The 23,651-nt window shown below is 42.6% G+C and overlaps 1 protein-coding gene across 3 annotated transcripts in view; it reads right to left on the reverse strand.

Annotated features, from left to right (window-relative positions):
* Nucleotides 1–2,255: 2,255 nt before the first annotated feature.
* MYO1E (myosin IE) overlaps nt 2,256–23,651 on the reverse strand; it is a 247,820-nt gene continuing 226,424 nt past the window's right edge. For all 3 annotated transcript variants that reach the window (XM_077128062.1, XM_077128063.1, XM_077128064.1), the window contains 2 exons: nt 5,959–6,128; nt 2,256–5,349 (listed from right to left, as the gene is read on the reverse strand). In XM_077128062.1, coding sequence (XP_076984177.1) covers nt 5,273–5,349; nt 5,959–6,128 — 247 coding nt within the window. In that variant the 3' untranslated portion in view covers nt 2,256–5,272. The remainder of the gene's footprint in view (nt 5,350–5,958; nt 6,129–23,651) is intronic.

Below are 23,651 nucleotides of genomic sequence, written 5' to 3' on the forward strand. Positions count from 1 at the left end.
TGCTCCTTAGGCAGGTTAGGGCTGCCTGATTACTAAGTTTTGAGCATTTTGAGGACCTGGGTATTTTTATATGGTGAAATCCTAATGATTGCTTATCAAATTTTATAAATATGCCTTATTGACTTAGTAAAACCTGTTCCCATGGCAGCAGTAGATCAACTTAGGTCACAAGTGTGAATGGTAATGAAGTGTGACCATGAAAGGGAGCTTTCCTGGCTTTGAAAAGAGAAGTTATTTTCCAAGGATGTGTAAGCTCAACTTCTGAAACCAAGTTTCTTAATTGCATATTTTGCTTAAATATTTAATAGACTGACTAAGGAAATTCTTACTTCAGCATATAAAAAAAAAAAGACCTTTAAAATTAAGTATCCTTATATGCCACAGCAGGCACCCAAAACAAAAATGTAGTAAGTATAAAATAAGCTGTCAAAGTAGAAATCATAATATCATAAAAACATTGACCCAGAAAATGAGATGCTGTCACCCTAGGTATAGAAAAGCATAAACTCTGAAGCTAAACTGCTTGGGTTTGAGTCTACTTACCAGCTGTGTGGCCTCTATGCCTCAGTTTTTATATCTGTAAACTGGGGAAAAGAGTGTCTGTCGCTTAGGGTTGTATTAAATAGAATTAGTGTATGTGGTAGTTAGATTCAGTTGTCAACTTGGCCAGGTGAAGGCACCTAGTTCTGTTGCTGTGGCCATGAGCCAATGGTACGTGAACCTCATCTGTTGCTGATTTACATCTGCAGTCAGCTAGGAGGCGAGCCTCCTGCAATGAAGGACATTTGACTTAATTGGCTGGTGCTTAAATGAGAAGTCAGTGTACTCGCAGCTCAGCCCAGGCCTTTGGAGATGCAGAAAGAAGTCACCCCCAGGAAAGTTGTTGAAACCCAGGGGCCTGGAGAGAAGGCCGGCAGAGAACATCCTGTGCCTTCCCACATAAGAAAGAACCTCAGTGGAAAGTTAGCTGCCTTTCCTCTGAAGAACTAACAAAATAAATCCCCTTTTATTACAAGCCAATCCGTTTCTGGTGTGTTGCATTCCAGCAGCTAGCAAACTAGAACAGTGTATTTCAAGTGAAGTATCTAGCACAAAGGAGCACAAACATTGGCTGCTTTCCTAAGGAGAAGGGTGATGGTCTTGGTAAGAAATGGGCTCTGGTGATTCTAAGATATGTTAGACTCAGCTCTTGTCCATTGAAGGCGTTTATAAGTTTATAGTTGTTAGAGTCCTATTTGTGAGTTCTCTTTCTCTCGTCTTTCTTAGATATTAGAAGTTTAAGGGATGACACATTAGACTGATTAACAAACTCCTCGATATTTGTTGAATTGGAAACACAATGATTAAAAGCATGAGCCTTGGGGTCAGACATGGTTCAAATCTGGCTCCCCCATTTAAGAGTTGTGTGATCTTGGGCAAGTTAATAAACTATACTGAGCCCCAGTCTTCTCATCTGCAAAGTGAAGATTTTAGATTGGATAATATTGATTAAAGGGAGAAGAAGGTTCAGTACAGTAGGAGGGAAAGGAATCAAGATCAGTTGATGGAAATAAAAGTGAGTACTAAATTCAGGAGGAATGGTGAAGATTAGGCCTTGGGAGAGAGGTTGAAACAAGGAAGGAGAGGGAACAATACTGCAGAATGACTATGAAATGGCCATAAAATTAGAGTCTCCAACAAAGATGCACCGTACATGCTCCACTCTTGACTACTCTGGAAACCAGACGCCATCTCTACTCCAGCTGTCAATAACTTGGACGTCACCTGTAAAAGTGTTAGCAATCCGAGGCAGAGCCAGACTTAGTCTGGCTAGCTCTAATCATGGAAGGTCTGGGAGGGAGCCATGCAGGGATAACATTTGGATTATGTATAATCCATATTCTGAGGCCAGACAGTGGAGTTTCTAAGTCGTATAGATGCACATCCATGTTGTCTCTTACTTGTTCTTATGAGCCTGTAAGGGGACCATAGCTACAAGGAGGAGGAGCAAATTCTGCCCTAGTGCCTTGTAAGCTGCTTAAACTGCTCTCTGCAGAGATTAACTTTCCCCAGTGTCCATTCCCTCTTCTTCCATGAAATTTAACCAGATACTTTTAACCAGCTCCTCTTACAGGTGAGGTCACATAATTTAGTTCCTACTAGTAGAATATGAATGCATATTTCCATGGAATGTCCTTTAAGGAAGAATTGATATTCATCTTTTCACCCTTCATGGGGTTGGACCTGGCAGTGGTCCAACCTGATACAACTATCAGGTTTGATCAGGATGGGCCAGGACAACATATTAGGGAATGGCTGGATTTGCATGTTGGTGGGAGAGCAAACTTAAAACTTTTCCCCCTTTGACCTCTCTGTGTGCTTCAGTATATTGCTTGCCTAAGAAATGCCCCACTTTCTTGTATTCAGGGAGCAACCACTTGCTCTCTCTGCTATACTCCCCTCATTCATTATCTCTTACTCCTTCTGGTGGTTCTCAAAATGTGGTCTGGGATTCCTGGAAGTTCTCGAGAACCTTTCAAGGAGACTGTGGAGTTGAAACTATCTTGAGGATAATGCTAAGATGTTATTTGCCTTTTTTCACTCATTCTCTAGGTCACGTGTGGTGGAATCTTCCAGAGGCTACATGGTATGAGATGATGTCATTGCTCTGGCTGATGGCTAATGGAATGTGTATGTGTGTAACTATTCTTGTGTTTTTTACAATGTGTTTTAATTCTAGGAGGGCAAATATTGAAAGCTATAACCAAATAACCAAAACTCGTTGGGGTTCTCAATAAAAGTATAAGAATGTGGAGGGTTTCTGTGCTCATGGAGTTAGAGAACTGCTGGTCTTCAACTTAAATTTGCATACCTCTGCCCAAGGTTCCATGTACAAGTCTGCTCACGTGGTTCTTGGTTACCTTCACCTTTGGTTGAAGGGATCTGTCTACTCTTCCCCTGTGTTTTATACGGCTCAGCATGTGCGTTGTGTGTGTGCACACGTGCATACCCCTTATCCTGGACAGGATGGCAAGCTCCCAGGAGGCAGGGATGGCTCCTTGATCTTTATGTTCTCCTAGGTTGTGATTAATCCTAGGTCCTGAACTAATCCATTTAACTGAACAGTGAACAAAATGACAGGCCTGGCTAGATCCAGAGACTAGAGGAAACTCAGATACGACTTTGAGGCCTCAGAGAAAAAAAACATTTTTCTGAAGATTTTTTAAGCAGGGGGGAAAAAAGGGGGGAGGGGGGAAATGTCATGCCTTAAAGTTCCCTACTCCTGATTTTTTTCCCTGTCCATTTAAAATCCTTAAATAGACATTAAGTTGAAGAATAAAGCACTATTTCTCAAAACTTTTCTTTCTAATGAATAGTTCCAGGACCTCTACCTAGGATCTAAGTCTATTTCATCTATAAATCTGGATTTACTCATTCACTCATTCAAACAACGTTTACACTGGCTGAGGTAGGGAGAGGCGGGTGGCGAAGGTGCAGTCTGTGAGTGCCGTATGGACACTCTGTGTGCTGACTGTGGGGACATGTAACTGTTCACTTTGCCCCTTAGAGCCTGAGCGTTCCCAGTTATACCCAAGTTCAAAACGTCAATCATTAGATGTCAGCTAGGCATGATTTTTAGGAGGGAAAACAAAGCTTGTCCTAGCCACCCAGGAGTTTATGTTAATAGCAGGTGGCCTTGGCATTCCTACTGGGTGGCCCAGCCAAGGAGAAGGGGGCTCAGATCAGATCTTTGTTCCATCTTTCTTCCTTCCTCCCAATTTCAGTAGAACCATCACTGTGAAAATACTTTGTAAAATACTAACAATGATTAGTACCAATAGGGATTACCTTTCTTCATTTTATTACATTATGGCTTTATTTTCTTCCACCTCTTACCTGGTCATAAAATGGAACTGAAAGATACTTTAACCATTATTTGTTACAGTTACTGAATGAAGCTTGCTTCCTGTTCTTGAACTAAAACAGGAGAATTAAATGGTTTATCTTTGTTCAAATTTAGATACATTTCTTTCCTTTTATCTAAGTCCTGATCTTTTTTTTTTCCTCAGAGACTTGGCAATCCACAAATAAATGGTACAAAGTTTGTATACTGGTCAAACCCCGATTTCCCAATAGCTAAAGAAGACTGTGGCAGCTGTGACAGGGATAGATAATTTTCAATCTTTTACAGTTATTCCGTTATTGATGAATATTACATTTCCAACTTTTCACTATTACTGCAAATAAATGTCATGAAAGAATAGGGCAGTATGCTGATTTCTTTATTTACTTAGGAGGTAGGGGATGGAACCCAGAGAGGGGCAGAGGAAAATTCCCGTAGGGAAATGGTTGAGAAGGGTTTTCAGGAACTGAACTAGAAAGCAGTAACACTGATTCTATAGTTGAAAATGAATAGTGCACATTTGTAAGTACCTGGTGCGGATCTTGTAATAAAGCCTACCTTATGAATAAGTACAGTGGAATACTACTTAGTACATTCATACATGTTTCTACCATCTTGAGATTTTTATATATACAGTATATGATCTGCTTTTATAAATGTACAGCTTGAAAAAAAAAGAGATCCTTTTTGTAGTAAGTACAGCCTTCAACACAAAACTGACATGGGCCAGCCACATTCCAATTGAAGACCTGGAGAAAACAAGGCTGTCAGCCTGGGCCCCAGCCCCTGCCCAGCCAGGCAGCCCTGATGGTCCCAGCAAAGTGTAAACCAAAGTTCCTCTGCACCTGTGGGCTCAGCAGGTTACGCCTGCCCTTGGCACTTGCACGGCTAGTGCCCACTCCTGCAAAGCCCAGCCTGTAGACAGCAGGTCCTCCCTGAGGGAAGGTGGCAGAGGGAGGAATGTGTGTGTTGGGTAAAGAAAAAAGGGATGAAAGAAATGTGCTCTTCAACTAAAGGCACTTGTCAGCAGCCGCCCACAGCTATTCCCTGGACCTGGTGAGCATGCGGGGTGTGGTTTTGATAGAGGCCAATAAAGTCTGAGTGGACCTCGCTAATCCTCTCACCAGGTTTAAATACAATAAATAAATCTCTGTGGGTGGTGGTTTTGCTCTTCTGGGTTCCTGTGAACAGGCTATCTTTTAGGATCATTTATGGAGTGACACTCCCTGCCCTCAATCCAGCGTTTTCGTTGTCCTCAATGGGGAAGGTGTCGGTAACTCCAGGTCTTAGAGAAGCAATTGCTCGCTGTGAATCGGAAGGGGAGCACCCCGATGTCCCCTCCTGTCTGCGCCAGGCGCTCCTCTGCCCAGTGCATCAGCTTCTGGCGCTTCAGATCTTGGTCACGTAGTTGTTGGGAAAGAGGCCCTGCTTGCCTCGTAATCGACCCGTCCACCAGCCAGAAGGATCTGCAGGGAGAGAGCAACGACGATCTCTGAAGTTTTTAAATATAGCTTCATTATATTTTAATTTGTCTTCTTTATGAAACTACAAAGCTCCCAGCCAAGCCCATGGACAATGTAGGTTGCCTTCCTGCTTCCATCCCATCCACCTTCACTTTGAACAGACCATGAAGTTTGGGCCCCCCCAATTCCCAGGACAGTCTCTGCTAGGCCTAACCCATTCAGGCCACAGAAGTTGGTTCAGGGGTAGGCACAAATCCAAATTTGGTTTGATCGGAGTGAAACCTAGGACTTTTGTCCAATGGCTAAGGAGAAATTTCAGAGATAAGGCAGATTTTAGACATGGTTTGATCTGTTGGCCTAGAGCTAGAGTCCCCATTTTGCTACTATGAGGAAAAACAGCTTGAGAACGAGCAGATACAAAGAAGAGAACAGAGCTGATGGAAGCATTAGAAATGAAGCTGAAGTTCCTGATCAAACTGAGCCTGAAGCCAGCACTACCTCTGCAAGTTTCAGAGGAGCCCATGATTACACTTCAGGCTTAAACTAGTATTTATGGCAATGGGACTGTGTGCTCTTTGGGAGGTCATTCCAGCCAGCCAGCCATGCGCTTACCTTCTTTGATAATATCAATAATGTCATTGGCATTGAAGCTGAGTTCATCTGTGTCCTGAGCATCATAGGCGTATAGAGCCTTGCACTGTGGCACCTGCGGCTTAGGCTTGGGTTGGGGCTTGGGTCTGCCTCCTGCTGGGGGCGGCCGGCTGGTCGTCTGTCTCCGTACACTGTGGGGTCAATACAGCCAGATGAAAGATGGGAATTAACAGGAGGCAGTAATACCTGGTGGTGATCGGGAGCGCGGGGGCCATCGCCAACCTGTTCAGGTTCAAATCCAGCTCCACCCTTACAAGCTATGTGGGCCAGGGGCACTCCTTCAACTTTCTCAAAGAAAAAAATTCCTCCCACGGCGAAGTCATTGCAAAAGCACACAGCTCTTAATCAACGTCAGCTGCTGCTGTTATTATTTCCCCAACACAGAAGTGTAGAAAAGACATTCACACAAGTGTATAAAGCATGTGTATGTATACACAAACACACACACAGATTTAAGTAATAGTGCAATAAATAGTCATGGATTCAACCCCAACACCCAACTTAAGAAATGGAACTTTGGCCAGTACCACAGAAGCCTGCCAGTACCTCTCCCTCAACTACACTCCCCCCGAAAGTAGCCACTACCCTTCATTTTCTATAAATGATTCCTCTGCTTTTCTTCATAGTTTTACCACACACTTAAATACCCCTAAACATTATACTTGGTTTGCTTGTTTTTCAGCTGTATGCAAAAGGAATCACACTATGCATAATCTATTATCACTCCCTCAACATTTTGGAGATATATCCACGTTGATGCATGTAAGGGTGGTTTATTCATTCTCCTTGGTTTATAGTATTTTATTCTATGACTATGTCACAATTACTTATCCAGGGTACTGTGGATAGTCATTTGTGTTGATTCCAGTTTACTACTTCAAAAAAAAATACTGCTGTAAATATTTGCAGAGCAAGAGTTTATTTAGAGCAGTTTTTTAGCCTCGGCTCCTGACATTTTGGGCTGGATAATTCTTTGTGGTCGGGGGCTGTCCTGTGTATTACAGGATGTTTAGCGGCATCCCTGGTCTCCACACACTAAATGCCAATAAAACCCCTGCTACTAAATATGATAAAATATGTCACCAGAGCCAGCAACCTAAGCCTGGTTCTAGCTTTAAATTTATTTTTCTACATACCATGCAGCTTCAAGTAACCATTCATACATACAGCATCAAAAAGGCAAATAACTTGTTTCTACTACGTGAGATTTTAAAAGTTTTGTCTGAAGAATAATTTATTAAATATCTTCATAAAAAGCATTTTAGCAAAGAAAAGGAAATCGAAATATGGAAAACTTTTTTTTCTTTTCACTGTAGAACGACAAACCACAGTAACGCATACATCCACGATTGGGCTGGTTTTTTGGTCTGTCCATGACTGTTAAAAACCACAGGAGAAAACAGCAAAAGGAAGGATGTCTCTCCTCTGGCCTGAGTTCTGAAAGGAAAATGCATGCCAGCTTTGAGCTAAGCTCTCCAGAGACCACAGCATCCCTGTCCTTGCTGAGTCCTGCTCACTTTTTCAGAGCTTGCAAAGCTGGTTGGGTGACGACATGCTAACTAGGTGCTGACAAACAAATGAGACCAGGAGGGGTGGCTGGGAGGACCCTGGTTGCCAGCTGGGGGCAGGCCTGCCACTGGCAGGGGCGGAGCTCCTCAGGTACAGCCCAGGTTTGACTGGGCTCTGCCCTGACCCTGCACAGGAGGGAGCAATCCCCTGGGTTACTCCGTCTCTGCTCTCCTCATATACAAAACACTTTCCTTTAACTTGGAGGAAAGGCATCTTAGAGATTGTTAGAATGCCATCATTTCCTGCCCAGTGTCTATTGGAAATTCCCATTTCTTGCTTGAGAAGTGCTTGCTTCTCTGAAAGTTGGCCAGGCAAGCAGGCTTTTAATTAAGCAACCTGGTCACTGGGGATTTGTCAGCATTTGGGTAATAAGAAGCATTAGCCTGGATACCAGAAGTCATCTGATTTCCCAGCAACAAGGAAACCGGGGTGGGGTGGCAGGCATCCAACACCCTGGGAGGGAGGAAAGCCTCTCGTCTGGCAGTTCCATGAAGCTAGGTTAGGAGCACACACATGTGTGAACGCACACACACAATGCAAATACGTGTAGGTGGAAATGTGGCTTCTCTTATGTTCAGGGTGGATGGGGCCTCCATAGCCCAAAAGGGGGTTCAGGGCTTAGCTGCAAGCCCCTCCTCTTGAGGATGGCAGAGACTTCCCCCTGACAGGTGCGACCACCCTCCTTCTTCTGCCACAACTGCCTCCAGCCTTGTCTGAGCACTCTCCACCCTCCTCCTCCATGTCTGTCCTGCCAGCTGCTTCTCTTTCAGGCCCCTGACCACTCTAGCTTGGCATTTATTATTCACTCGATGCTCTACCTAAAACTCCTTCTAAGGGCTTCTCTTCTACTCTTGGGGAAAAAAATAAAAAACCTTCACAGGGATTATAGAGTTCCTACCAGGTATGGTCCCTGCTTACCTCCCAGCCTCAGGTCCCACTGCAGGCAACTAGCACCTTCTGCATGGGAGCCCCCGAATCCTATGGGAGTGATGGGCCCTGTCCATGTACTCATAACTTAGTTCCCTGCACATTTCCTGCACCACCCTCATCAGTGTTTATAATGTGTGTGTGTGTGTTTGAAGTTATATGTATGTACAATATGTGATTCCTGTTTTCCCATCCAGACTGTAAATTCAGCAAGGGCAGAATAGCATCTCTTTGGCTCACCATTTGAACTTCTGCTTTATCGCAGCGCCCAGTACCTAACAGGAGCTTAGTGAATATTTGCTGACGGGACAAATGTTTTTGGATAGAATTTTTTTCTCCCTGCTTCCTCACCTAGACAATGAACCCCCTTGACAATAATGACCACATTTCAGGAACACAGAATAATTATTTTGGAGCTGAAAGAGACCCACTCAGTCTTTCAATTTGTAGATGTGGAAAGTCACTTGTCCGGGGTGTGGAGGTGGGATCAGGTTCCCTATCTTGGGCCACACCTGTCGACAGATGTGTATAAAACTTTTACAAAATTGAAGTGCTTATGGGTAAAACAATATGTGTGGAACTTGCTTCAGAATACTTCAGCACAGAAAAAACTTTTAAAAAGCATGCAGGGAAAAGCAAGTAGGTAAACTGTTGATGTAGGAGGACAACAGGTACACGGTGGTTCATTATACTATTCTACTTTTGCAGCTGAAATTTTTCATAAAAACAAAAAACAATAAAAAAAGAAAACCAAACACAAAACACTTTGTTTTATGTTTTTCTGAGTTGTAAACCACCATCTCCCATTTTAATCCTATCCCCAGGTTCCTCTTGGGAATCCAGTTAGAAAAAAGGCCCCCTTTGGGCTCTGCCTGGAAGTGCACAGAGGAGCAGACCTGGCCTTGAGGGGTCCAATTAGGGAACAGACATGTACCTACGCCAACTGCTCTTACAGTGGGCCTTCCAAGTATGGAAAGAAGCATGGCTGTTAACTCACTGGCAGAAAAATAATTCTGAGCTTGAGAGGGGGGAAGTCAGGGAAGTCTTCCTGGAGGAAGTGACACTGAGCTGGTTTGGAGGGAAACAGAAAACCGTTCCTGGGTATGTGAAAGTCATAGAAGAAGACAACATCAGCAGAGGTCAAGGAATAAAACAACCCTTCACAAATACTTCTTCTGTCATACAGAAAATTGTTTTGTTGCATTTAAAAACTTTACTCTGCATCCTCTAGTATCTTAACCACAACACAGCTTGCCCTAAAACATTTTTTAGTGATTGATTGCCATGTTTTCCTATTAACCCAACCTTTTTTTTTTTTTTGTCTATTATACTTTTCAACTCAATTACCAATGAAGCATTAATTTTGTATATATGTGTAACCTGGTTCCTCCCTCAACCCATGGTATGTTGCTCTCTATTGCCGTGTGAGGTCTCTGAGGGGACAGCCACGCATCATCACCATCACCGTGCCCAGCAGCATCTGCCAGTGCCCAGCATGGAGGGAGCTCAGGAAACATTTACTGAATTGAGGGGACCAGTGCAGTGTATTGGATGGGAACTTCCAGAACGGCAGTGTAAGGAATGTACCGATTGACTGAACAGGTCAAAATCAGCAAAGACAGAGTGTATGCGGATGGCAGGACAGGATAGCTGGAGTTAACCCTGCCGCAACGAACAGCTAAAGAAGAGACAGGAGGGCAGTGGAGATGGTGCTTCCAGGGTGTGAGTGACCCAGGAGCATCTTCTGCACCACACAGGGCGGACCTGGGTGCAAAAGTTGAGCAACTGAGCAGAGAACCGGAGACTGGCTGGCTGGTGCAAACAGCCTAACACAGAAGCCTGGAGCCCGCAGGAGTGCACGGACAGGGAGAAGGGGGCTAGGAAATAAGCAAAGCCCCGTTCCTTGAACACTACCCTTACCAGCGCAGTCCTGTGACCTGCAACTCATCCCACACCCCACGCACCTGAACCCCATTACCAGCCTCCACTCAGCGCTCCAAGCCCCCCAGCCCCACCAAGCCCGCGTGCGTGTACCTGCCCTACGCAGTCACACGCCTGCCCCAGCCCAACCCACCTCTCCTGTGCAAGCACAGTCTCGCCCCGCCCTTCCTCAGCTCTACCTCCCAGTCCCTGCCCCCCAGAGTCCAGGGGGGCTTTTTCTCTAACTAGATTCCCAAGAGGAACCTGGAGATAGGATTAAAATGGGAGATGGTGGTTTACAATTCAGAAAAGCAGAACAAAGTATTTCATGTTTGGTTTTCTTTCTTTGTTTTTATGAAAAATTTCAGCTCCCAAAATAGAAACATATAATGAATCACTATGTACCTGTTTTCCCCCAACATCAACAGTTTACTTACTTGCTTTTTAAAAATTTTTCCTAGGCTGAAGCATTTTGAAGCAAGTTCCAGATTTACTATCACTTACTCCCGGCTACATAAAGGCTGCAGGCGCCCCCCACAGGCAGTAGCCAGCACATAAAGGCTGCAGGCACTCACCTCGATACCCAGGCTACACCGGCCGGCCCATAGGGCCACGCAATCCCACCCCGCCGCCCATTCTGAGTTCTGCGCACATTTATAGCACTCCCAGATCCGCGCATGCGCAGGACACCCAGCCACACACACCCCCAGCTCTGAGAAAGCGCTGACCCATGCAGCCGGACCACATTTGCCCCCAGCGATGCCTGCATAACACTGGCTGCCCTAGCTCTGTGCATGCGCACAAAGGTCCCCACTTCCCCATACCCGTGCACCCGCACAACCACATACGCCACCACTGATGGGCCCCCACACTCACTGGCACCTGCGTAGCATCCCCAATCTATGCCTATACCCGCATGTACCACATTACCCTACTATTGTGCCCTGCCCCGAGCCCTGCATCCTGCTCCACATCCATCCTGCAAACACAAGGCATTAGCCTACTGAAGGAAATCAACTTCCAAAGTAAACCAACCAAGATATTTACATGCTGCTAAGACAGCAGAAGATCACTAAGCATATCATGATGCAGAGAGATACAGCCCAACCTAATGACCAAATTAAAACACCAGAGAGACACAGATGGTGGAACAACTAATCAAAGATGTTCATGTAACTCTATTAAATAAAATCAGTGGGATGGCTAATGACATAAAGGAGATCAAGAAAGCAGTAGAAGAGCATAAAGAGAAATATGAAAGAATAAATAGAAAAACAGTGAATATCACAGAGATTAAAGATGCTGTAGACCAAATAAAAAACATACTAGAGACAGACACACAACAACAGATTTGAAGAGGAACAAGAAAGAATAAGCAAACTAGAGGGCAAGACAATCGGTTTTGAAATAACAAATAACAAATCAATCGATTCTGAAATAACTAAAATAACAAATGGCAAGAAAGATGGAAAAATTTGAATTGGATCTCAGGGAAATGATATAAAAACAAAGCACACAAATAGAAGAATCAGTGGTGTCCCAGAAGGAGAAGAGAAGAGTAAAGGACTAGGAAGAGTAGTTGAGGATATAATGGTGGAAATCTTCTCAACCCTTACAAAGGACATAAATACACAAGTCAAAGAAGTTCAATGAACTCCAAACAAAGTAAGTCTAAATAGACCTTTCCCAAGGCACATGCTAATCAGTCTATCAAATGTGGAAGAGAAGCAGAAAACCCTGAAAGCAGCAAAAGAAATATAATCTACTACATACAAGGGAAACCACATAAGACTGAGTTCAGACTACTCAAATGGTACTGTGGTGGTGAGAAGGCAGTGGTGTGATATATTTAAGATCCTAAAAGAGAAAGACTTCCAGGCAAGAATTCTGTACCCAGTTAAACTGACCTTCAAAACTGAAGGAGAGCTTAAAAGTTTCACAGACAAACAAATCCTGAAAGAATATGTCAACAAGAGACCAGCCCTACAAGAAATACTAAAGGGAGTTCTGCCAGTTGAAAAAGAAAAAAAGACAGGAGAGGGGGTCTGGAGGAGGGCACAGAATTGAAGAGTACCAGTAAGGGTAATATCTAGAATAAAAAGAGAAAGAGGAAAGAGAATAGATAGATCTGACGAATAAAATCCAAAAAATTAGATGATGGATTCAAGAAATGCCTATTTGGTAATAACTTTGAATGTTAATGGGCTAAATTTATCAATTAAAAGATACAGATTGTCAGGAAGGATTTAAGAAATATAATCCAGCTATATGCTGGTTACAAAAGACTCTCTTAGACACGAAGATACAAATAGATTGAAAGCGAAAGGATGGGGGAAAAGATGTTCCATGCATGTTGTAAACAAAAGAAAGTAGGATATTAGCTATACTAATATCAGATAAAATAAACTTTAAATGTAAAGAAATCATAAGAGACAAAGAAGGACACTATATATTAATAAAAGGGACAATTCACCAAGAAGAAATAAAAATCATAAATGTTTATACTTCCAATCAAGGAGCTCCAAAGTATATGAGACAGACATTGGCAAAACTGAAAGGAGAGATAGATATTTCAACAATAATAGTAGAAGACTTCAATACACCATTCTCCTCTATAGATAGAACAACCAGACAGAAGATCAACAAGGAAATAGGGGAGTTAAACAACTTGATAAATGAATTAGACCTAACAGACATATATAGGTCATTACACCTCAAAACACAAGGATATACATTCTTCTCTAGTGCTTATGGAACATTCTCCAGAATAGATCACATGCTGGGGCACAAAACAGGTCTTTATAAATGTAAAAACACTGAAATTACTCAAAGCATTTTCTCTGATCACAATGGAATAAAGCTGGATATTAATAACCACCAAAGAATGAGGACATTCACAAATATATGAAGATTAAATAACACACTCTTGAAAAACCAGTGGGTCAAAGAAGAAATTGCTAGAGAATTCAGTAGCTATCTGGAGATGAATGAAAATGAGAATACAACGTATCAGAACTTATGGGATGTTGCAAAGGCTGGCTGAGAGGGAAATTTATTGCCCTAAATGCCTATATTAAACAACAAGAAAGAGCAAAAATTGAGGACTTAACAGCACACCTGCAGGAACTTGACCCCAAAGCAAATAATAGAAGAGAAATAAAAAGGTTAAAGCAGAGTTAAATGAATGGGAAAAACAATAGTATCAATAGAACAAAGGAATCAATAAAATAAAAAGTTGGTTGTTTGAGAAAATCAATGAAATTGATGGGCCACTAGCAAAACGGACAAAGAAAAAAAGAGAGAGGATGCAGATAAACAAAATCAGAAATGAGAACGGGTGCATAACCACAGACCCTGAAGAAATAAAAGAAATCAAAAGGGATACTATGAACAGCTATATGCCAGCAAACTTGGCAACTTAGATGAAATGGACAAATTCCTGGAAACACACAAACAAACTACACTGACTCAGGAAAAAATAGAAGTCTCAACAAACCAATCACAAGTAAAGAGATTCAATCAGTCATCAAAAATCTTCCTACAAAGAAAAGCCCAGGGCCAGATGGCTTTGCAGGGGAGTTTTATCAAACATTCCAAAAAGGACTAACACCAATCCTGTTCAAACTTTTCCAAAAAACCGAGGGAAAAAGGAACACTACCTAACTCATTTTATGAAGCCAATATCATTTTAATACCAACACTGGGTAAAGATACTATACGAAAGGAAAACTACAAGACAATCTCCCTAATGAACATAGATGCAAAAATTCTCAGCAAAATACTAGCAAATTGAATCCAACAACACATTAAAAGAATTATGCATCTTGACCAAGTGGGGTTTATATCAGGAATGCAAGGATGGTTCAACACAAGAAAATCAATTAATGCAGTACAGCACATTAACAAATCAAAAGGGAAAAATCATATGATCATCTCGACTGATGCTGAAAATGCATTCAACAAAATTCAGCATCCTTTTCTGATAAAAACACTCCAAAAGATAGGAATCAAAAGTAACTACCTCAATACGATAAAGGGCATATATAAAAAAAGATAGCCAGCATTGTACTCAATGGAGAGAGACTGAAAGCTTTCCCTCTTAAGATCAGGAACAAAACAAGGATGCCCACCATCACCACTATTATTCACAATGTACTAGAAGTTCTAGCTGAAGCAATCAGGCAGGACAAGAAATAAAAGGCATCCAGCTGGAAAGGAAACAGTAAAACTTTGATTATTTGTAGATGACATACTATACTTGGAACATCCTGAGAAATCTACAACAAAGTTACTTCAGCTAGTAAACAAATTCAGCAAGGTGGCAGGATATGAAATCAATGTGCAAAAATCAGTAATGTTTCTATACACAACCAATGACCTAACTGAGGAGTCAGTTAAGGAAAAAATTCCATCAAAATAGCAGCTAAAAGGATCAAGTACTTAGAAATGAACTTAAGTAGGGACGTATGGGACTTGTACACAGAAAACTACATAACATCGCTAAAAAAAATCAAAGAAGATCTAAATAGGTGGAAAGACATTCTCTGTTCATGGGTAGAAAGTTAAATATAGTTAAGATGTCAATTCTACCCAAATTGGTCTACAGATTCAATGCAGTACCAATCAAAATTCCAACAACCTACTTTGAAGACTTGGAAAAGCTAGTTACCAAATTCATCTGGAAGGGAAAAAGACCCCGAATAGCTAAAAGCATCCTTAAAAAAAATAATGAAGTGGGAGGATTAACACTTTCCAACTTTAAAAGTTATTATAGGTCAGGCCACGGTGGCTCAACAGGCAGAGTTCTTGCCTGCCATGCTGGTGACCCGGGTTCCATTCCCGGTGCCTGCTCCCATAAAAAAAAAAAGTTAATATACATGAGATTTTGTAGGTTTGTCCAGCATGAGATTTTGTAGGTATGTCCAGAGCGATGCTCTGATAAATCCCAGAGCTCTCTGAACAGTGAATAAAAAAGCATTTGCAAAGTCCCCTTGGGGGAATGGCGAGAAAGGGGAAAAATTCAACTTCCCCATTTGGAGAACTCCTGATATTCTCACAAGCAGTGGGGACAAACAAATCTATAGGCTGAGCCCTCAGTCTTGGGGTTTGTTCCTAAGAAACTTATCCCCACAAAGGACAGACTAAGCCTACTTAAAATTAGGTCTGAGTCACTCCCAGAGAACCTCTTATGTTGCTCAGATGTGGTCTATTTCTCTTTCAGCCAACATGGCAAGCAAACTCACCACCCTCCCCATGGGACATGACTCCCAGTGGTGTAAACCTCCCTGGCAATGTGGGACAGAAATCCTAGAATGAGCTGGGACTCAGCATAAAGGGATTGAGAAAGCCTTCTTGACCGAAAGGGGGAAGAGAGAAATGAGATAAAATAAAGTGTCAGTGGCTGAGAGATTTCAAACAGAGTCGCGAGGTTATCCAGGAGGTTATTCTTATACATTATACAGATATCCCCTTTATAGATTAAAGGGTATTAGGCTAGAGGGAAGTGCCTGAAATTGTAGAGCTGTGTTCCAGTGGCCATGTTTTTTGAAAATGATTGTATAATGATATAGCTTTCGCAATGTGACTGTGTGATTGTGAAAACCTTGTGTCTGATGCTCCTTTCATCTACGGTATGGACAGATGAGTAAAACACATGGATTAAAAATAAATATATAATGGGAGAACAAATGTTAAAATGAAAAAATGTATATTGGGAAAAAAAAGAAAATACCAAAGATCTGGTTAAATCTAAAATATGCAGTATATGATGATAATAATAATGATATTTCTTAATTAACAGAATAAAAAAAGCAACAACACTGAATCATAATGCTGAAATACACCAGCAAAAATGTTGAGTAGAAAGAGAGAATCATAGTTTAAAAGGTTCCTTTTAATTCTGAAGGACAGTTATTATACTATTCAAATTCAGACTTTGTTGTAATAAATATGATTTAAAAAGTTATTATAAGGCCACAGTGGTCAAAACAGCATGATACTGGCACAAAGATAGAAGTATTTACCAATGGAATTGAATTAAGAGTGCAGAAATAGACCACCAAATCTATGGTCAACTTTTTGACCAGGGCCCTGAATCCACTGAACTGGGACAAAATAGTCTGTTCAATAACTAGGCATGGGAGAACTAGATATCAATAGCCAAAAGAATGAAAGAGGACCTTTTCCTTACACCCTATACAAAAATCAACTCAAAGTGGACCAAACACCGAAAGTATCAGATGTAGCACCATAAAGCTTCTAGAAGAAAATGTAGGGAAGCATCTTCAAATTCTAGTAATAGGAGGTAATTCCTAAACTTTACACCAAAAGCACAAGTAACAAAAGAAAAAATAGATAAACGGGAACCCATTAGAATCAAATACTTCTGCACCTCAAAAGACTTTGTCAAAAAGGAGAAGAGGCAGCCAATTCAATGGGAGGAAATATTTGGGAAGTGCACATCGGACAAAGGTTTGATATCCTGTATACATAAAGAAATCATACAGCTCAACAACAAAAGAACAAACAATCCAATTATAAAATGGGCTAAAGATAAGAACAGGCATTTTTCTGAAGAGCAAATGCAGATGGCTCAAATGCACATGAAGAGATTCTCACTTTCATTACTATAAGGGAAATAACTGCAGATCAAAACTACAATGAGCTATCACTTCACACCTTTAAGAATGGCTGCTATTAAACAAACAGGAAACTATAAATGTTGGAGAGGATGTGGAGAAATTGGGACATGTATGCACTGCTGGTGGGAATGCATAATGGTAGAGCCACTATGGAAGACGGTTTGGTTGTTCTTTAGGAACAACTAAATATAGAGTTGCCCTATGACCCAGCAATAGCAATACTTGGTATATACCCAGAAAAGCTGAAAGCAGTGACACAAACAGCCATTTGCACCTTGATGTTCATAGCAGCATTATTCACAATTGCTAAGAATGGATCCAGTCCCAATGCCCATCAACAGATGAGTGCATTAACAAAATATGGGATATACATATGATGCAAACTTTAGGGATACCGAAATCAATAGGCCAAGCCCTTGATCTTGAGGCTTATGCTTGGGAAGCTTATGTAGGTCGCAGAGAAGCTTAGACTTAAGCATGTCTAAGAGTTACTTCTGGAGAGCCTCTTTTGTTGCTCAGATGTGGCCTCATTCTCTCTAAGCCCAACTCTGCAAGTGAAATCATTGCCCTCCCCGCTACATGGGACATGATATCCAGGGGTGAAAGTCTCCCTGGCGGTGTGGGATCACCAATTCCATCCTGACCAAAACGGGGAAAAGAAGTGTAACTAATAAAGCTTAGGTTAGACATTGTTACCTATCATAACTTGCCAAACCCCAACTGAAACGATTCCAGCCAATCCTAAAGAACACGTAGGGCAATACATAAGATTCTACAAAGGTTCCATGCACTGGGGTAACTTTCCAGAAACCTCCAACCTCCAGATGGGTCCCTGGATGAGATAAATCCTGAAACCTAAAGGGTCCAGCCTTTCTAGAACATCAGCTAGTTCCATCCCCCATCCCATATTATTGACAGCCCCTTCCAACATGAAAAAGTTAGAATGGCCATAGTCCCTAAAAAGTGTGATAGAAAGATCAAAGGTGGTGGTGGAGTTACACAGTGAAGATAGGAGTTAACAAACGAATATGAATGCTGAATCATTAAATCGATATCTCTTTTAGTTTCCAGTATCTTAGAGCAGAAGAAATAAAAAAACCTAAAATTGTGGAATTGTAACCCATACCAAACTCTGAAATTTGTTCTACAACTAATTTGGTGCTGTGCTTTGAAATTTATTACTTTTTTGTATATATGTTATTTTTCACAAAAAAGAAAAAAAAAGTTGATTGTGCTGATAATATATATATATATTTAAGCCTTCTAGCCGTCTGTACTCCAGAGCAGCTAGAAGGAAAAATCTGAGATGATGGTATGGCAGCCCATGATGAACTCTGGGCTGTCCTATAACTACTTGTTGAAGAGTGCCCTGAAAACTACTGCTTTTTTCTTTCTTTGCTTTGTATATGTATTGTATATGTCAGATTATACAATATATAAAATTTTAAAAAATCAAAGACGATCATTTACAGTCTTTGCGGATTGACGAAAGGCTATACAATGGATTGAGAAGCATTTATTTAACAAAATTTACAGATGCGCACTCCCTGGTAGAGAAGAGCTGTTCTGGGTATTCACTGAGGCCAACACAGTGGTAGTGAACATTAGCAGATCCCATTTCCCCAGTTCAGTACTGCAAAGAGATCTAATATGTTGGACAGTTGGTGGCAGAAAGTGAAAAGACAACCCACAGAATTGGGGAAAATGTTTGCAAATCATATATCTTCTAAGCGTTTATCACCAGAATATATAAAGAACTCCTATAACTGAACAACAAAAGGACAAACAACCCAGATAAAAAATCGACTAAGGGCTTAAATAGACATTTTTCCAAAGAAGATATACAAATGGTCAGTAAGTACATGAAAAGATGGTCAACATCATTTGTCACTAGGGGAATGCAAATCAAAATAATAATGAGACACTGCTTGACATTTATTGAATTGAATTTGTTGTGTACCCCAGATAAGCCAAGTTCTTTAATCCTCATTCAGTATGGCTGGGTGGGATCTTTTTGACTGTTTTCATGGAGAAGCGACCTGCCCAATTGTGGGTGGTAACTTTAGTTGAGAAGGTTTCTGGTGTATTGCATTCTGGCAGCTTTTACAAACTAAAACAGCTGGCTAAAATAAAAAAGATGGCTATTAACAAGAGTAGACGAGAATGTGGAGAAATTGGAACTGTCCTACTCTGCCGATGGAAATACAAAATGGCACAGCCACTTTGGGAAAGTTTGATGCCACCTCAAAATGTTATATATAGAGCTATTACATGATGCAACTCTTCCTGTCTAAATGCCCAAGAGAAATGAAAACACACATCCACACAAAAACTTGTACACCAGTGTTGATAGCAGTAATACTCCTAATAGCCTAAAAGTAAAAACAACCCAAATGTCCATCTACTGAGGAATAGAGAAATTCATACCGTGGAATATTATTTGGCCATGAAGTATTGATGTATGCTACAATATGGGTGGACTTCAGAGTCATTTGTGCTTGAGTGAAAGAAGCTATACACAAAGACCACATATGATATGATTTTGTTTCTAGGAAATGTCCAGAACAGTCTTGTCTATAGCCCAGTGCAGCTGGTGGGGAAGGTAGGGGAGTACTTGGGGAGACGAGGGGTGACTGCTAATGGGAATGAGTTTTTTTTTGGAGGGAGGTTGATAAAAATGTTCTAAAATCAGCTTACAATGATGGTTGCAAACTCCATAAATAAACTAAAAACCATTGAATTGTATCCTTTAAATGGGTTAATATTATAGTATTTAAATTATATCTCAATAAAGCTATTCTGTTTGTTAAAGTAAATCATCTGGGCTCCTTTGGGCTCCTCGGTGGGCATCTCCCAGGGAAGGGGTCAGAGTGAGAAGTGGGCAGCAGTGGGTAGTTAGGAGCATTTAAACAGGTGAGCACAACAGTTATCTGGTTTTTGATCTCAAGGCATCAGAGGCTGCTTCCTTAGCATAAGTGACCGCTGGTTAAAGTAAAACCTCAGGAACTACCTGGGGAACGTGGCTGCCTGTGCAGTCTTACGGCGACAGCCAGCTGAACTGTCCCAGGCCACAGGCAGCTGCTCCAGTGCAGGCCTATGGAGGACAGTGAAAGCCGTGTGGTCACTTATCGCTTGCAGGAGTTTCAGCGCATCCCGCAGCTGGGAGGGAGTGTCCAGGGTAGCTCCGAGGTTGGCCATTGTTTGCTGGGGTGCATGGTGTAGTCTGGGGGTGCTGTGCCTGACCCTGCTGGGCAGGAGGAGCAGGAGGGCGCGTCATGGAGAGCAGTGCTGCTGCTGCTTTAGGGAAGGTCTATTTAGGCAACCCTGAGGTCGCCATTTTCTGGCTCTTTCTTGTTGCCACCTTCTCTGCTACCAGGTAAGGGTCCAGCTGCTCCAAAAGGGTACGTCTTCCCAAAGTGTGTTACAGATCCGGGGAGGAGGGCTTGCCTCATTCTTACACTCTAGATGTGAGTGTCAAGTCCTGGGATGTCTTTGGAATGCCCTCCTGTAGTACTGGGACAGGCGAATTATCCTCAGGTGTGCCTGCCCTGGCCCAGCCGCTGTGTTGGGCATGTTCACAGACGTTGCTCCATTGAATCCTCACAAAACCCCCGTGAAATGACAGAGTCAGGTGCCCGGAACAACCCCCTCTCTGAGTGAACATGGGAGCTCCAGCCAACTTACGTTTCTGGTTCCTTGGCCTCTCCCCAGCCCCCAACCAGCACTGCTGATTCCCGCTCAGCCTTCCATCTCATTTCCATCATCGTTTCCTCCGACTGGGCAAACCTGCTCTCTCAGCCCCCTACCTCCTTCAGAGCAGGGACGGACCTTGGCATTACACTGACTTGTCATCTCTCCATGAAGACGAAGGCTCCAGGGGGCGGGCTGCAGGCCCCAGGGTGTACGCCCTGGCCGAGTGACTGTGGGGGGCCAGAGCCAGACGGCCGGAGGGACAGCCAGTGTCCGGGCCTCGAGGCCCAGCTCGGCCCCAGCTGGCTCGTGACCTGGACAAGGCACCTGGCCTCTAGGCATCCTGTCTACATCTGGAAAACGTGAGAGGATTCAGCCCAGGCCCTTTCTGCCTCTGTGAAAGCTTTACTGAGTGTTCCCGATCAAAGCCCTGCTGTCAGCTGTCCTGACAGGGCTCCCAGTCTCCACCCCTCAGCACACCGCAGCCCTGGACGCCGCCACAGAAAACCGTCCTGCGAACAGCCATTTTCCCAGTCCTCGTAAGACAGGGTCAGCTGCAGAAACCCCAGCAATCGCCTCTGTGTCACTAGATGGCGGTCCTGGGCAATTAATAATGAGAAATGCCTTTCTACAAGCTGCCGGAGACGGATTAAGGAGGTCTTTTAGGCTGCGGGAGCCCTCCCCTCCCAGCCAAGAGGCGACTGGTCAAAACCAGAGGTGGGTACAGACCTTCCACGCACAGCAGACGGGACCCCGCGCAGGGCGCCGGGCCGCACAGACCTACTCGGAAGAGCCAAACATTGCAATTTCAGGCATTCTGTAAACCAGTTAAACGCAGCCATTATTAAAAGCCAAATTGTACAAACTTACAATTAAATGAATTATATTAAAAATGCAGGTAATAAATACTCATGTTGCCTCCCTTTCCAATTTTATTACATTTTACTCCTTGAGGTTATTATTGCCTGCTAACTATGTGTTTTGGAAATCCCATATAATGGTGGGGGACGGCACTTCTCTTCCGAACTCAGGTTCAGTGATAGCCATGTCAGCAGCTCGAAATTGGTCATGTAGTTTACAGCAGAAATCAGGAAGTGCTACAACTCAGGGCCTTTTATCTCCAAAGAACCAGGACACCACTGGGCCCAGACCACGTGATAATCACATTCCCTCTTGTCTTAAAATGCATTGCCTACATGTGCTTTATAGTGGATATGCAGGATTTAGATAACTTTGGACCTCTGGTTGTTTTGTGATATTTACATTTCTGACAAACGTCACATGATCAAAAACTGTGTCATAAAAACAATGATTTCACTGGGAAAATGGGGGTTGGAGCAAGAATTTCAGACACGCAACAACAAAGTTATTTTTCTGGTCGACATTTCAATAATAAAGGTTGGCTTTATATATATCAGTGTATAGTTATAAAACTCCACATCTCTGAGCAAACCTAGTGTAGTTTTTTTATTAGTGTGTGACCCTTCGTTTCAGGGTAATTCATATACACCCGTCACCTAGTTGTGTCCATCACACAGGATGATAACTTCTTTTTCAACAGGTTCTTTTTACTGAGTAGGTCATCAGGCCTCTAATCCAATCACATCATAGCCCATAACACAAATAAAATGTTGGAATTACTTAAGCACATCACTCCCAGTGGTGGGAACACTGGCTCTGCAGGTGAAGCCCTGTGCTAGTGACTGGGGAGGGTCCAGGACGCACTCACCCCAAGACGTCAGACGCCAACTGACATTTCATCCTTGTGGACAGGTGCCAGATCTCACAAGATGCCAAGAGCTCACAAGAAAACAAGACACCGAGTGACATCTGAGGACAAAGCTCTCTACACTGGGGGTTGTTACTTCCCTCGGTCTTTGTAATGCTGCCACTTTGCAGGGGCTGTGAGTTGTTAGGATGATGGAAGCAAAGGATGTTTAATGAGTGTGTTAGGGTTCTATAGAGAAACAGAATCAACAGGGAATATTCATAAATATAAATTTTTTAGAAGTATCTCATATAACCGTGGGAACGTTGTGCTGGTTTGAAGGGAAGTATGCCCCCTAAGAAAAGCCATGTTTTAATATGGATCCCATTTCTTAAAGGTAGAATAGTCTCTATTCAATGCTGTGTATTTGGGACTGTGATGGGATCATCTCCCTGGTTGATGAGATTTAGTTAAGAACGGTTGTTAAACTGAATTAGGGGATGACATGTCTCCACCCATCTGAGTGGGTCTTGATTAGTTTCTGAAGTCCTATAAAAGAGGAAACATTTTGGAGAATGAGAGACTCAGAGAGGGCAGAGAATGCTGCAACACTACAAAGCAGAGAGTCCACCAGCCAGCGACCTTTGGAGATGAAGAAGGGAAATGCCTCCCGGGGAGCTTCATGAAACCAGAAGCCAGGAGAGTAAGCTAGCAGATGACGCCGTGTCTGCCATGTGCCCTTCCAGCCGAGAGAGAAGCCCTGACTGTGTTCGCCATGTGCCTTTCCAGATGAGAGAGAAACCCTGAACTTCATCGGCCTTCTTGAACCAAGGTATCTTTCCCCGGAAGCCTTTGATTGGACATTACTATGGACTTGTTGTAATGGGGACATTTTCTCGGCCTTAGAACTGTAAACTAGCAACTCATTAAATCACCCCTTTTAAAAGCCATTCCGTTTCTGGTATATTGCATTCCAGCAGCTAGCAAACTAGAACAAACGTAGACTCCAAAGTCTGTAGGGCAGGCTGTGAAGCTGACAATTCCAATGGAGGGTCTGGGTGAACTCCACAGGAGAGGCTCGCCGGCCAAAGCAGGAAGAGAGCCTGTCTCTTCTGAATCCTCCTTAAAAGGCTTCCAGTGATTAGATTAAACATCACTCATTAAAGAAGACACTCCCCTTGGCTGATTACAAATGGAAT

Source organism: Tamandua tetradactyla, chromosome 14 (assembly GCF_023851605.1).
Source record: "Tamandua tetradactyla isolate mTamTet1 chromosome 14, mTamTet1.pri, whole genome shotgun sequence".
NCBI classification, from domain to species: Eukaryota; Metazoa; Chordata; class Mammalia; order Pilosa; family Myrmecophagidae; genus Tamandua; species Tamandua tetradactyla.